General features: G+C 39.9%; 1 protein-coding gene across 1 annotated transcript in view; it reads right to left on the reverse strand.

Annotated features, from left to right (window-relative positions):
- Positions 1–14,279, reverse strand: part of VEPH1 (ventricular zone expressed PH domain containing 1) — a 468,187-nt gene that overhangs the window by 299,204 nt on the left and 154,704 nt on the right. Inside the window, exon 5 of the mRNA XM_089675407.1 lies at positions 11,548–11,714. Coding sequence (XP_089531533.1) covers positions 11,548–11,714 — 167 coding nt within the window. The remainder of the gene's footprint in view (positions 1–11,547; positions 11,715–14,279) is intronic.

Here is a 14,279-nt window from a genome sequence, read left to right on the forward strand (position 1 = left end):
GACATTAACGATGGTCTGATTGTATCGTTCTACACCACCACTAGAGGCTGGCCGATAGGCGATATGCAATTTCCTTTTAACCCCCAAAATTTTCCACAATTTGGCCATCACTTCGCTAGTGAAGTGCGATCCTCTATCAGACTCTATCCTCTGAGGTAAACCAAAACGAGAAAATACATGATTTATTAGCAATGCAGCACATGTCTCGGAGCTATTATTTGGTGCTGGTATACATTCGACATACTTGGTGAATAAACATGTAACTGTTAACATATACCGATTTCCTCGTGAAGATTTGGTTACTGGCCCAATAAAATCCATCTGAAGGTCTGACCAAGGCATACATATCCCCCTCTTCTGGAGAGGTGCTCTGTGAGTTGGCTTGGTAGGTTGAAATTGGGGACATATTAGGCAACCTTGGCAGTACTCCTTCACATCACGCAACATATGAGGCCAGTAGGCATAATCCCGCAGGATCTCATACGTGATCTTCTCTCCACGATGACCGGAAGTGGGAGCATCATGGGCATGCTGTAGCATCAAACCTCTAAATTTAAGTGGGACGACCCATTGTTGTACGCCACCCTTTGAGGTTCGTATCAACAATCCCTGGTATAAAGAGAATTGGGATTTGGATTTCATTAAGATACGTAAATCCTCCTTCCCACTACATACTTCCTTATTTATGGGATTTTGGTTGGGATCTTCTATATGACTATAAAACAAGCCAATTATTGGGTCTTCTTTTTGGGCAGTAATTAAATCCTCACTAGGAGAATCGTGACTCCACTGTATTGCATTTGGATCACCAGCTGTTCTGGCCTGTTGCCTGGTGACAGCTTCGACCTGTACGGTACCTAAAAATTGATCAATGTCTAACAATTCACCGGTGATTGCCCCTTCCTTGGCTAGAGAATCGGCCAGATCGTTCCCTTCTTTCTCGGCACCTAGAACCTTGGAGTGGCCTTTGGTCTTCTTGAAGTGCAGGGTGAGATCATTGAACCTTACCAGTTCATCGATGTGACAAAAGAGCTTACCATGTTTCACGGGTTTGTGATTACTCTTGTTCATGTTGTTTCGCTTCCACCTAGGAAAATACTCCACAAAACTATTCCTGACATAATTGGAATCGGTTATGATGGCACACTCTTTAATGTTGAACTCTATAGCCATCTCAACTGCTCTAAGAATTGCAGTAAGTTCAGCAACCTGACTGCTTTTTGGTCCAAGTTTGTATCCCACAGAAATTGGGGTGACACCTTGGGTCCAAACGATTCCAATACCTGCCACTAGTTGGAGCTGTTCCCCATCCTTGTGATGAAAAGCACAACCATCCACATATACACACGGCAGCTGTTTACAGTATTCTTCATCATAAACCTTGTAGGGAGAGAACAGTTGTTCTTCCAGAAAGTCAGTGTCCGGGCCCTCCATAGCAGGCGTAGTTGCGGAACAATCATGGAGCTCGGCTAGGCCCTGGGCTACTGGACTTTCCTTGTTCTGTTTGTACCGAATTTCAAGAGGCCACCCTTGCAAAGACAAAGTCCAAGCAGTGATGCGGCTATTAGACACATTTCCTCCCTTGATACGTTCACTCTTTAAATACTGTAAAGGCTGGTGTGCCGTTTCAACAATGATTCTCTCTCCCTGAATGTAACTGCGGAAATTCTGTAATGCCCACACGGTGGACAATAGAGCTTTTTCACAGTCACTGAACTTTACTTCAACCGGGGACAAAGTTTTACTGGCATAGGCAATCACCTTACTGACATCATCACGTTTCTGGTAAAGAACAGAACTCATACTTACCTGCGTAAACCCTGTCTCTAGATAGAAATTTTTACCCCCTTCGGGATATCCGAGACACGGGGCTTGTGTAAGACGTTCTTTTAACTCCTTCATGGCGTCCTCCTGTTTCTTACCCCACGACCATTCGACATCCTTCTTCATTAGGTGAAGCAGTGGCTTGCTTATCTCGGCGTAATTATCAATAAACTTACGCGAGTAGTTTACCATACCTAGGAAGGATCTCAATTCTTTAAGGTTAGTAGGGACTTTACAATTCAGAACCGCCTCAACTTTCTTCTTTTGTGGGTTCAAACCTTCAGCAGTAACTTCATGGCCTAGGAAGTTTACCTTCGTGCGACACCACTGGGCTTTTTGTAAGGACAGTTTTACTCCTGCTGCTTTTAATTGGCCCAGGACATGCCGAAGTTCTGTAATGTGTTTGGCCATATCAGTACTTTTGATCAGGATATCGTCCACATATGCCAACGTCCCCCTTTCGAAGGCGTCTGGCATGGCCTTGTGCATGAACACAGCAAATTCATGTCCAGAATTTATGAATCCGAAAGGCATTCTCACCCAACAATATTGTCGATTCCCAAAACTAAAGGCCAGTTTGTATTGGTCTTCCTCACTCACCTTTATGGTCCAATACCCCTGTGCACAATCCAAAGCTGTGAAAACCTGGGATCCTTGGAGCTGGGCGAGACACTGGTCTATGTATGGGACCGGCCATCCTGACATGTACACACGTTTGTTCAGCTGACGGAGATCAGCGCATAAACGCCATTGTCCATTGGGTTTTAAAATACCCAGGATCGGGTGGTTGTAGGAGCTGTGGATGGGCCTAATTATACCCCTTTCATGTAACTTCCTGATAATCTCAGCTAGAGATTCATAGGAAGCTAATGGTAACCTATACTGTCTTACGAATACTGGTGGGGCATCTGGATCTGTTTGGATCCTAGCGATGTGTAGGTCAGTAGTCCCACAATCGTAAGAATCCTTGGCAAAGATCTCTTGGAATTCAAGGAGAAGCTCTCGGAGCAATTGTCGGTCGAGATCACTGGCACACGCGTCGGCGAGGGCCACCATCTCTTCCACTAACTCCTTGAATCCAGGAAAGCTTTCCGGCTGACCTATCTCATATGCCTCTTCAAGTTTCGTGGTGAGGTCATTGGGTATGTGATGTGTGTGTGTGTTCTCCTGCCATCCAGGTTCTTTGGGGTACTCTTGTTCTTTGATTGGGTGATCAAAGACAATTGATGTCTCTTCGATTCGACAGGTGCCATCTTTAGAATCGAATGGATAAATGGACTCTATGGTGAAAATACCCTCTGGTAATGAATGGAATGTTTGTTCAATTAATTGTTCCTCCGACAAATATTCATCGGGGATGAGTCCAATCACCTGGTTAGTGACCCCAAAGGTGTAATATTCAGTCTCTACCGCTAGACCAATAAGGGTCTCTTTGGGTAAGACGATGTCCTGATTGGACAGATTATGTATGTAAATGTACATCGGGGATTGATGTGTGTTGACTAGGGGCGTGTGTGTAATGTTCAGTCCTTCCCCCTGCATTTTATGGGAGAGGCATACCAATGCATCTGACCCCTTCAGTCTATGTCCCTTTTTAACTTGGATGGGGAGTATGAAATTATTTATGCCCTTAGGAATTGTAATCCTCTGGGCTACCTGGACTTCAACAGCATAAGGCATCTGTTGCTGGGATTTTAAAGCTAAGTCCAGATTTTGGTATTTTTCGGGGTCCCCCTTTAGTCGACTCCATAAACAGTCATTAATTAGGTCGACTTGCATTGCAAAGCGATGTAATATATCGTTGCCAAAATAAATTTTAGTATGGGGATTATCCAAGACTAGGAACACATGGGTGGCTGTTTTGTTTCCTACAGTGACGTTTAAGAGACACCTAGCCATTGAATTGTGATCATCAGAGTCATCAAGGGAGTCTGAAATCCAATGACGCTGAGGTGTGGAGAAACGGATCATTTCCATTTCAGTCAGGTGTTTTATCAACCCATGGCTTACAAAGCTGTGTTCCTGTCTCAAATCTAGTTTGGCATATTTTGACCTATTAAGACCATTTATCCGGATGGGGATAAACAAGTCGCTGTTAACCCTTTCAATACCTGTCAAGAATTGGGTGTGATCTCCCCCTTTTCTTGGTTTATCCTCCTGATGAAAAGATATCGTAAGGATGTCATCTTGGAGGGAAATATCTTTGATTTTATCTTGGGGAATTCTAAAAATGTGTTCCTCATCTCTTCTGATAGGGTTACAGTCATCAGGTTTGATAACCGTTACATCAGGAAGTTGGCTGTTCCTGAAATGGATTTCTAATGATCCAGGCCTTTCTTCCACCAGGTGGCAGTGTTGTCGGGAATGGGGAGTTTTAAGTTTCCCATATTTAATCGGGGTATTTACCTGTGACCACAGTACTTGGTTCACACAGTCAACTATTGTGTTCAGCCTTTTTAGGAAGTCCATCCCAATTATCATGTGGTGCTGGGAGATACTGGCAATGATGATGGGGTGTCTCAGTTCCTTGTTACCCAGTTTCAATTTAAGCCAGGCGGTACCCATGACTTGTAACGGGTCTCCACCTACACCAATCAATGAGCTGTCAAAACTTTTAAGTCTCGGCTTGGTGGGCATGACATTCGCCACTTTGTCAAAATGCTCCTGTGACATGATGGTTGCTTGGGATCCAGTGTCTATTAAGCCGACAATCGAAAGATCACTGGCATCCTGCACCTGCACCGTGGCATAATATCTCCCATCAGATTCAGTCAGCTCACACATGAAATTAGTGTGGTTGAAGATCTGTGGGCCCTTCAGTAACCTGCGACTAGCTCTTATCTCACCGCATGTGGTGGACACATTACCCTTATCCTCCCTGGTGGGATTCCTGGACTGTCTCAAGACAGAAGCACAACTAGAAGTTGGTGCTCCGTCTGGCTTGTCAATCCTGATGACTTCCGATGCCGCGACTATATTAGGGGCAATAGATGGACACTGAAAAGCAGGAGAATCGTTAATAACCAACAAATGGTCCCCCTTTGCCTGAGAACTAGCTTCTCCATTAGTAGGCGTGTCAGGGACGGGGCACACATCTCCTGTCATTTGACTCAGTGTCCTCCCCTGTTGGTTTAAGGCTTGGGTGCCTGTTAATTCTGTGACCCTTGGTTGGTCACAGGAGCTGCTCCTAAAAAAGGATTGGATGGAAATTGAGTGACAAGCCTGTCCATTTGTTCAGCCATTTTGCTGACCTGTGCCTCTATTTGTCCAATACGCTCAGAGGAGTCATTCTGTTGATTCTCCCTTTTCCTATACTTGCGCTTGTATTTTGGACGAGACTGGTAATGAGACTCAGAGTCAGAACTACTGCTCTGATCCCGACGCCATTGTTCTCTCTGAGGTTTTGGGGTCTCCCTGTTATTAAAGGGAGCCTGGGGTACTGTATCCCCCCTTTGAGCTTGAGGGTGTTCTTGGCGTGGAGGAAATCTTTGGAAGTCGGAGTTTTTATTAAAATTGGGATTCTTATTGTAATTATGGGGCCTGTTGAAATTGGGGTTCCCATAAAAATTCCCATGTTGGTTTTGGCGAGGATAATAGAACCTCTGAGGATACCATTGACTCCTTTGATTCTCCTCACTGTACTGACCCTTACCATACTTTTTATTCTTCTCACTTCCACTACCGTAGTTTCCTGGCTTTTGTCTATCCTTTCTCACCCACTGGTTTTGGGGTGCAAAGTTATGGACCTCCTTCACTTGCTGGGTTTGAGGTACAAATCTAGGGGAACCATTGGTTTTACCCCCACGGACTACTTCCGCATATGATTTCTTCTCTGCCTGCAAATTTGGATTTGGAGGGGAAACGGTAGTGGCTGCTACTATCTTGGGGCTATTTTTAGGTTCTCTTTTTATCCCGCCCTCACTGGACTGTTGGATCGAGAATAAATAGTCACTCTCTCTCACCAACCAATCAAGAGAGCATCCCTTTCTGTAATCCTTTGCAAGTCCCAATTTTATGTAAGCAGGTAATGCTTCATAGAATAGTGTCTTGAATTCTGGCTGGTTAGGATTGGGATCCTTTTCAGCCAGGAAATAGGCATTTCTGAGGACAGCCAGAAATTCTGCAGGGCTTTGGTGAGGACCACACTTTAAATTGTAGGCCGCAGCCTTGGCAGAGGTTACAGTTTTATAAGGCCCAAATTCCATGTGGCACTTATGTTTAACCTCTCTCCAGGACTGATTGGAATAGGCCCTCAAGGTCTCAAAGAATTGCCGGTATTTCTCCTCAAACACCCATGGCAGCAATTCTATTTTGGTGTGGTCATCTCTAATGCCCAGAATCTCTAACGTCTGTTCATATGTTCTCATGTGTTCGGTGATCTCAAGGGACCCTTTCTTAGAAAACATAGGAACAGTGTCCTTCAGGAACTTAATGACCTTTGGGGTGTCATATCTCCTGAATGACCCCTGGGATTTCCCTTCCTGCCTATATGAAACCTCATATTTTTCTTCAGAGCGCTCTGGAGTGTATCTTGAAAGCCTAGGAGGTGACCTATATTCTGACCCTGACTCACTATCAGATACTTCGCTGTGATGCGGGTATCTCCGCTCATCAGCCTCTGGCTTGACTGGGTTGGTCCGTCTTTGGACCCCAGAATTTATTTGGGCCGTCAACCTTATAATCTGCTCCTCCAGAGTTTTCTGCTCAGATTTTATCAAGGTAAGTTCTGACTGGTCATGCTTATCCCCTGGGTGAACTTTAATTTTGACAGGAGATAACCTCTCCGATCTGAAGTACTCCACCTCATCTTTTAAGTCCTGATATTTCTTTTGAAGTTGTTTTAATTCCTGAAAGTTTCTCTCATACAGGTCCTGAGCACTTCGAAAGTCTCCGACCAATCTATCATAATGTTTCTCGGATTCGTCTAAACGAATACCGGCATGACCAAGCTTCCCTTTCAAAGACTCAATGTCCTGATTTTTGCTTTCTAACAAGAGGCGGGCCTCTGACAACTCTTCCCTTAGAGTCCTGGTCTGCTGGGCAGCTCCAGCAGTCATGAACCATAACATGGGCCAAGCTTCTAGGAGAAGTCTGTCACGGCCTCTATCACTTTCTGTTCCAGCAAATGCCATTAAAAACCCAACAACCTGGCCCTTTTGGTTAAACAGGTCCTCAAAGGTGCTCATGGCCTGCTCTCTCTCTTCATCCACAAATTCATTATTACTATCCCCCAAATTCAATCTCTTGCGGAGATAATTTATTACTTCATTTTCAACATACTTCTGCCAAGCACCGGCAGCTTTCCGAGCTGGCTTCATAACTTCCTGCTCAATGCCTTGAGCCGCCATATTTTCCTCGTTATGCTTGGAAGAGGTGGATCCGTGATTACTGGATGCCATTTTGATACAAAATATATGTTTGATAACGTGTACAAATATACAATCACCAGTGCGTTTTGTGTTATGGTACGATTTCTATGGATCTCAGCAGTGCCTCCAAATTTATGTTGTGGTGGTTTATGTAAGGATATATATTATTTATAAAGGGCGTGTCCCTTTCCCTTAGATGAAATATTACAGTGCCTCCAGCCGTTAAAATACGGCAAATATTTAGTAAACCAATAATTTGGACACCTTGATAATTTGATCACCACTTATTATTATACCTTGAATTCTTTTAGCCAATATGATTTCGTACCATACACACAAAATTTGCCTTATAATAGATAAATATAAAAATTTATTTATGTACAAAAATTATATATATATTAACACAAAACACAAAAGACTGGTGATAAATGAATATTGGTACACACAATCAAAAATATATCCTACCAATGTAAGACACACTAATAATGTCTCTAACTAATTACATCAATCACAAACTTTAAATGATATGATATTTATTAAATTTATTAATAATTAATAATTTCGAATATCTCAAGGGTTATATTCTTACATGCCGTGGCCATAGGCTTGCAAGAAGTAAGCCCTTGATATATGATACTCTGGTTATTAATATTCAATAAATTATGAAATATGGAAAAATTTATAATGTGGCAATCAACAATTTTTTTTAACAGTAACACAGTATCTGACTACATATATCTAACTATCCAATATTGTTGTAATACACTACGGTAATTTTTATGATTCTACACAACAGAGAAAGTAATTAATACAAATCAAATAAACATCTCACCACACCCGGACGTCAGACTAGGCAACTCTCCCGTGGATTTAGCTGGCAGTGGTACGCCTTTAGACTGATATATAGGCAAGTGATAGATTCAATAGGGGAGAATGTAGGAAGTTATAAGTTTTGAGGTTTAAAGTTTTAGGAAGTTTGAAAAGATGGAAGAGTAGTTATTCAGCAGAGATCTTCTTCAGATGTCAGGTCTTTCCATGAGGTCTTTATGAGGGTTCTTTTTTTTATGAGGTTTTTTTTTCTGTTACAGCACATGGGCTTTTTATATCCACTAGTCCATTGTTCTAAGATACCTTCCCACCAGGCTTCCTGATTGGCTAGTTGAGAAATGTGTGTACATAAGCTATTTCTCACCTGCCCGCCAGGTGGCGGTCATGTATCACAGAACAATGTGAGTATTTGATATGACTCATATCTTGGGTGGAATCTTCAGGTAATTTCAGGAATAAAATATACAGCACTTTCCAGATATAGCAGTGATCATACCTATGATATTCTAAATAGGGACCATGGAATATAGGTGTATATTCGGTTATTCCTCCTTGAAGTATCATCCTGTTTGTTTCCTGATAAGACATGTAACTAATGCTAGTTTATAATACATCTTACTTCCCATCATCTCAATACTCAAGTTAGTGATATATAGTTCCCATTGCTGAGTATTTAGTGGTGTTTAAAGTCTATGACATCTTATTTATAATCTGTTTTTGTAGTACATTTTTGTAATGATATACAGTGAACTTTTAAACTTAAATGTCCTGAATTTCACCCCTTGGTTCCAGCATCAACATTTCCTCTGTGTAGGGAAAAAAAATCTCTGTTTGCCTAGCCCTTGTATTGGACTCATGGTAAACAATTGTTAATGCTTTCACCCTTGGTGAACAATAGTAGATAGTAATAGTTTCAGAGGTTTGTTGGTTCATCACACTCTACAGGTTTTGGTTAAGCTTCCAAACAGTTGAGTTCCCGTCTCATTATTGTTGAAATGTTTACAAGTCAGAATCCTATGTGTTTGACTTTCTGTAGATGCATTCTTCTCACTTCCATATACAAATAGTCTTTGTTGACAGTTTAAACAATCCCATTGTCTTGGAAAAGTCTTAATTCCCTGTTCTCTTCAGTTCTTTAACTAGAATTCTTGAAGGTTTAACCAAGACAAAATTAACTCTTAACATCCGGTTCTGCTGAGCTGTTTGCTATATAACATTATGTCTTGATAAAAGTCATATTTTTGACATGATTCCAAAAGCCCACAACAAGGTGTAGGGACCCAAAGTGGATGATTTGTAAGTACACTGTATGCAAAGTGTTGTTTGGCCACCGACTATTACCTATACAGAAAATTACTTGAGTGCAAAATATGTAACATATTTTCAGTAAGTATAGAATTATATTCTATTTAGTACTTAACAACATACAGTAAAATGTCAGTTTAGAATGGGATATGGAAGTTTCTCATTTATTTGGCTCTTTAAAAAATATACTTTCCAGGTACAGAAAGTGCTGTTTTTAACAGAAAATCTACAAAATTTTGAGTATTTTCTAAGAATGACAAAATGAATTAAGACTGAATACCTAAAGAATGAAATAACCCACATATTGACTGTCAGTTTAGAAAAATGACAATAATAGACAGCTGCTTAAAAAAGTCGTTCGGAATATACCTTACAAAATAAATACAGTCTGAAGACTGACCACCCAAGAAAAACAGAGTTAGGGCCAGAGATCAAGTGTGTCTAATCTTGAGACTAACATTGAGTATCACATGGCCGGCCAAAGAACACACATTTCTACACCCTGTTATTCTACTAAAGGTACATGACATCAGTTCTGTAACATCGGCTGAGTGGGCAATATGTAATTGAATGGACAAATGCCAGCATACAAAACACAAATTACTCACCAACCATCTCCCCACCCTCTTTTTTAAATTTATAAATAATTTACCACTTTAAGTGTATTTTATATGCAATGCAGTTAACAGTAATGTAGCTGCAAATTTCAGTAATCCATAACAACCAATCCTATTTTCCAAATTCAGATTTGTGAATTTTGATTGGTTGATTTTTGACACGCTACACATTTTTATCTGTATAGAATAAACCTTTGATGCTTCCTAATTTTTTTTTTTATACAACTGTTTAAAATTGGTCCCTGTTAGCTATACGTTCTCCAGATGACTTTGAGCAGCATTTTAAATTTTAGCACTGACAATGCAAGTTCTTCTTTCAAGTTTAATGTACAAGTACTAATAAATATTAGTCTGCTAGATAATGTAAAAGTAATATTGTAGGGTCCCTGCTGTTAATGAGTAATTTTTTGTTTGGGGGCCTCAACTCACACTTTGCGACAAAGTTGTTTTATTTTCACAAAATGGATAAATATGGCACATATACAGAAACATTCTTGCTCTCTTTTCTTCATAGAAAATGCAACAATGGACAACCACAGGCACAGATTTTACAACAATTCAGCCAATCTGTTTGTGGTAGCAAGTTCCTTCAACAGAAACATACACAATCTTGCTACAGAAATATTGTAAGTACATAGTTTGAGCCTCACCAGATTATTTCAAGCATATCTCCCTCAATCCTATTATCACCAATGTGTATTACACCCATTGGGGAAGATTTACCAAAACTGCAGCACACAGAAGCTGGTGTATCTGTACAAGGTAACCAATCAGCATCTAGATTTTATTGTCAAAACCTAATTAAACAAGTTGAAGTTAGAAGCTGATTGGTTACTGTGTACAGTTGCACCAGACTCAGCATGCACCAGTTTTAGTAATCCCCCCCCCCCCCCCATTATGTCTACTCACTGTATCCTTCTGTTACTTAAAGGAAACCTATACTGAGAGAATTTGGAGAATGATACTGCTGTTCTATGAAAAAGTTAGGTTCTCGTAACTACAGTGTTTTTTGAGGCACTGACCTAGAACAAGAATGCAGAACAGGAGTTCTGAGTTCTTTTTTAAATCAGCTACACAACAAGCATTCTTAGGAGATCAGCAATGGCAACAACCTTTTCACTGAAAACATGTTGCCTTTAAATATTTCAGAGTTTTATTGGATTCATATACTGTATTTACATTAACATATAATTTAAAAAAATAAGACAAAAAAAGCACATTTTTAATTTAGCTCATCACCACATTTGATGCAATATTACATTTTATCAAAACATGAAGACAATAAATGATCTGTCCACCAAAGCTGATATGTCTTTAATTGTGTATGGAGACAGCAGTGGCAAGCCATTGACACCAATATGACACCATAATCTCCAATCCACTGAGCCTGTTGTTACAAGGGGCTTTAATCAATGTGTTGGATTTTTAATAAAACAGTGGGAGGATAGAAATGCCTGCTGTTAATAGAATAGAAGAAAGATTCCTTAGTGTTAGGGTGCAGAACTAAGAACTCATTTGGGAGATCTTGCTCCTAGATTTGGAATTAACCCAGGGACATCCATCCATAACCGAAATACCAATGGACAAAATAATATCTATATTACCTTGGGTTGTTTGGTTTTTGCAATGGCCTGTAGTAACCTTAGCATGTGATGCTGTTCTCCTTCATCTAAATGGGACATCTGTGATACCAGATCCCTCAAGCAATGATGTATTGGTTGAGGCCTCATCTCATAGACTGATGGAAGCACTCGAAGCAACATGCTGTTACCTATAAGAAAGAACAATGCATTGGACTGAAAACAGATTCCTGTGCATTGACACATGCAGTTCTGAACAATTTAAACTTATTTTCCACATAATTGGCTAATTATCATGAAATTCTTGGACTGTATAGCTAACAATATTATATATACATTCGTCTAGTATAGATAAAAGTTGAAATAATGCCTTACATACCAAAGTGCTTTGACAAACTGCAGAATCAAAGTTGTCAGAAAACATTATTGCACAAACAATCCTCTTTTTCTGCCAAAAACTACTATTAATATTGGATCTCAATTCTTCCTGCAGTCTTACTGAAATCATCGTAGTTGTTAAAATATGTGTACACTTAAATATCTCTGTACAGGGAAATCATTCAAATGCAACAGTTGTTAAAATTGTATTAATTAAATCGAATATGTTAATGCCTTCATGGTCAGGAGTACTTTGTGCCTTTATGATCAGAAATATTCCAATCGTAAGACTTTAAATCACTGAGCATTTTTTCTTTTTATTTTATGTGTTGGATTGTTACAGTCTTGCTATTTATCTCCCACTGGCACTTGACAGTAATTGGCAGCAGGAGGCAATGTTAATATACAGCATGCATATATACTCTTGCAGTACCACTATACCATTTGATCGCATCATATGATAGTAATCCCAACTCCAGAGTTAATGTGGTTGTTTCCAGTAGTACTAATGTGAACAGGGTTACTAATAACAGCCTTGTCACAGCAAGTTTACAGTCCACATGAATGCGCTTGTTTGTGTGTACCACGGATGCATATTCATGAGTAGCTGACTATATATTATAAACTGCAAAAATGTATTGATAAAAGAGCAGTTCCAGGTAACAAGAAAAAAAATGCAACTATGCTAAAGTAAAAGTCCCCAACATTTTAGCTAATCAGGGTCCTTGGTAGCTCACTGCATTTAAAATTTAACATGTTTCTCACATGTAGGATTAACAAGTAATCTTCCTGAAATCTGTGTTGGATACATTTCTTTTTTACACTTGCTTGGTTTTCGACAATGTGATTCAAATTTCCAAGATTGGATGTTACTGGTGGCTGGGAGGAATATTGATATGTTGTAACATCAGGTATTCTGTATGTAATAGACAGTAAGAAACCTATAGTGGGCATGTTTGGATAGTCCTTTCCTACATTATAAAAAAAGAGTAGCAATACGTTTCCAGATCACCAGTTAAAGGAAGTGAAGTAGACCAATTCTCCAACCATATGCCTGAATAGAAGACTGAAGCAATGGATATAACAATCAGTGCAGTGTACATGAATGGTGTACTCAAAATATAGATCGAAATGAGTGTCAAAATCCACAGGATGCAGGGGGCCAAAATCAAATATTTATATCTTCATATAATAAACATCAAAACTGATGTTTGATATCTCCATGCTGTTATCTAAAATATAGCTGTAAAAAATCAGCCATTTACTGTATGTATACTGTATATCCTTGGCATTCCAGATAATGGAATTTCTAACAAAATTCAAAATGTGTACAGCTGCTGCTGACATAGTTCTTTAAAGTTTCCCAGTGTCAAAATACTACAGTGCAAACATATGTCAAGGCTAAACTGTGTCTCCTAAATTCCTATGGTTGTAAGGAATATCAGCTTGTGGAAATGCAGCCCAAGTGTTCTTGGGTTTTCTAAAGCACCACCATGTAGTGTTGAGTAGTAAGATTGTACAGTACAGGATCATGCACCAAGAGGATGCAAGGACACTCTAAAAAGCATACAAGCAGGACTTTAGCTAATTAATGAAGATTAGAATTAAAGGGATTACAGAGGTTATCAGAGTATGAAAAGTTTCTGATGCACTAAAAGATTGATGGTTTTACTTGTTGAGTGCAATTTCCCATTACTGAAATTAGTATACTGTTATTATGAGTGCTTAAAGCCCAAGTAAATTTCAGCAACAAGTATCTGTTTAACTTGAGGTTGCATTTTTTAAATTTTTTTTAAACATTAGGCCCCTTTCACACAAGGCATACTCTGGTTTGCTAAGCAGGATATCTGTCTGTTGATCCCCTGCTGAACAAAGCAGAGCAGAGTAAGCAGATGAGAGATTTGTGTCTGCTCAGTTTATGCAGAGTAGACATGGGCAGAGCCTACTCTGCTTAATGGGCAACCAGGACTAAAGTCCGTTTATACCCAAGTGCCCTCCAATTTGATCCGCCTAGTTGAAAAGGGGTAGTTTCCCTTCCATTTCTTTTTTTTTTAGTGAACTGGACCAGATTGGAGGTAAGCAGGTGTAAATGGACAGAAGTCCATTTAAACCTTCCGGTCTATAGGGATACATAGACCATCCAATCAGGTCCACCTGAAAAACTGACAGGCAGTCTTGATCAGAACGGTCAGGTGAAAGGAGCCTTACTGTTATCTTTTTTAATTCAGCCCCAGTTGCAGTAGATCATCTTGAGTCCCAGTTGAAGAAAAAGATTACTGCTCTGTACAATAACAGGGTTCTCACTGCAGAGCTCCAATATGCCCCTTGCTGAATAAGACCTAAAGCTTTGTAGTCAGCAACAATCACACTCGTTACTA

Source organism: Staurois parvus, unplaced genomic scaffold (genome assembly GCF_062004578.1).
Source record: "Staurois parvus isolate SC_StPar_1 unplaced genomic scaffold, SC_StPar_1.0 ptg000155l, whole genome shotgun sequence".
Lineage (NCBI taxonomy): Eukaryota > Metazoa > Chordata > Amphibia > Anura > Ranidae > Staurois > Staurois parvus.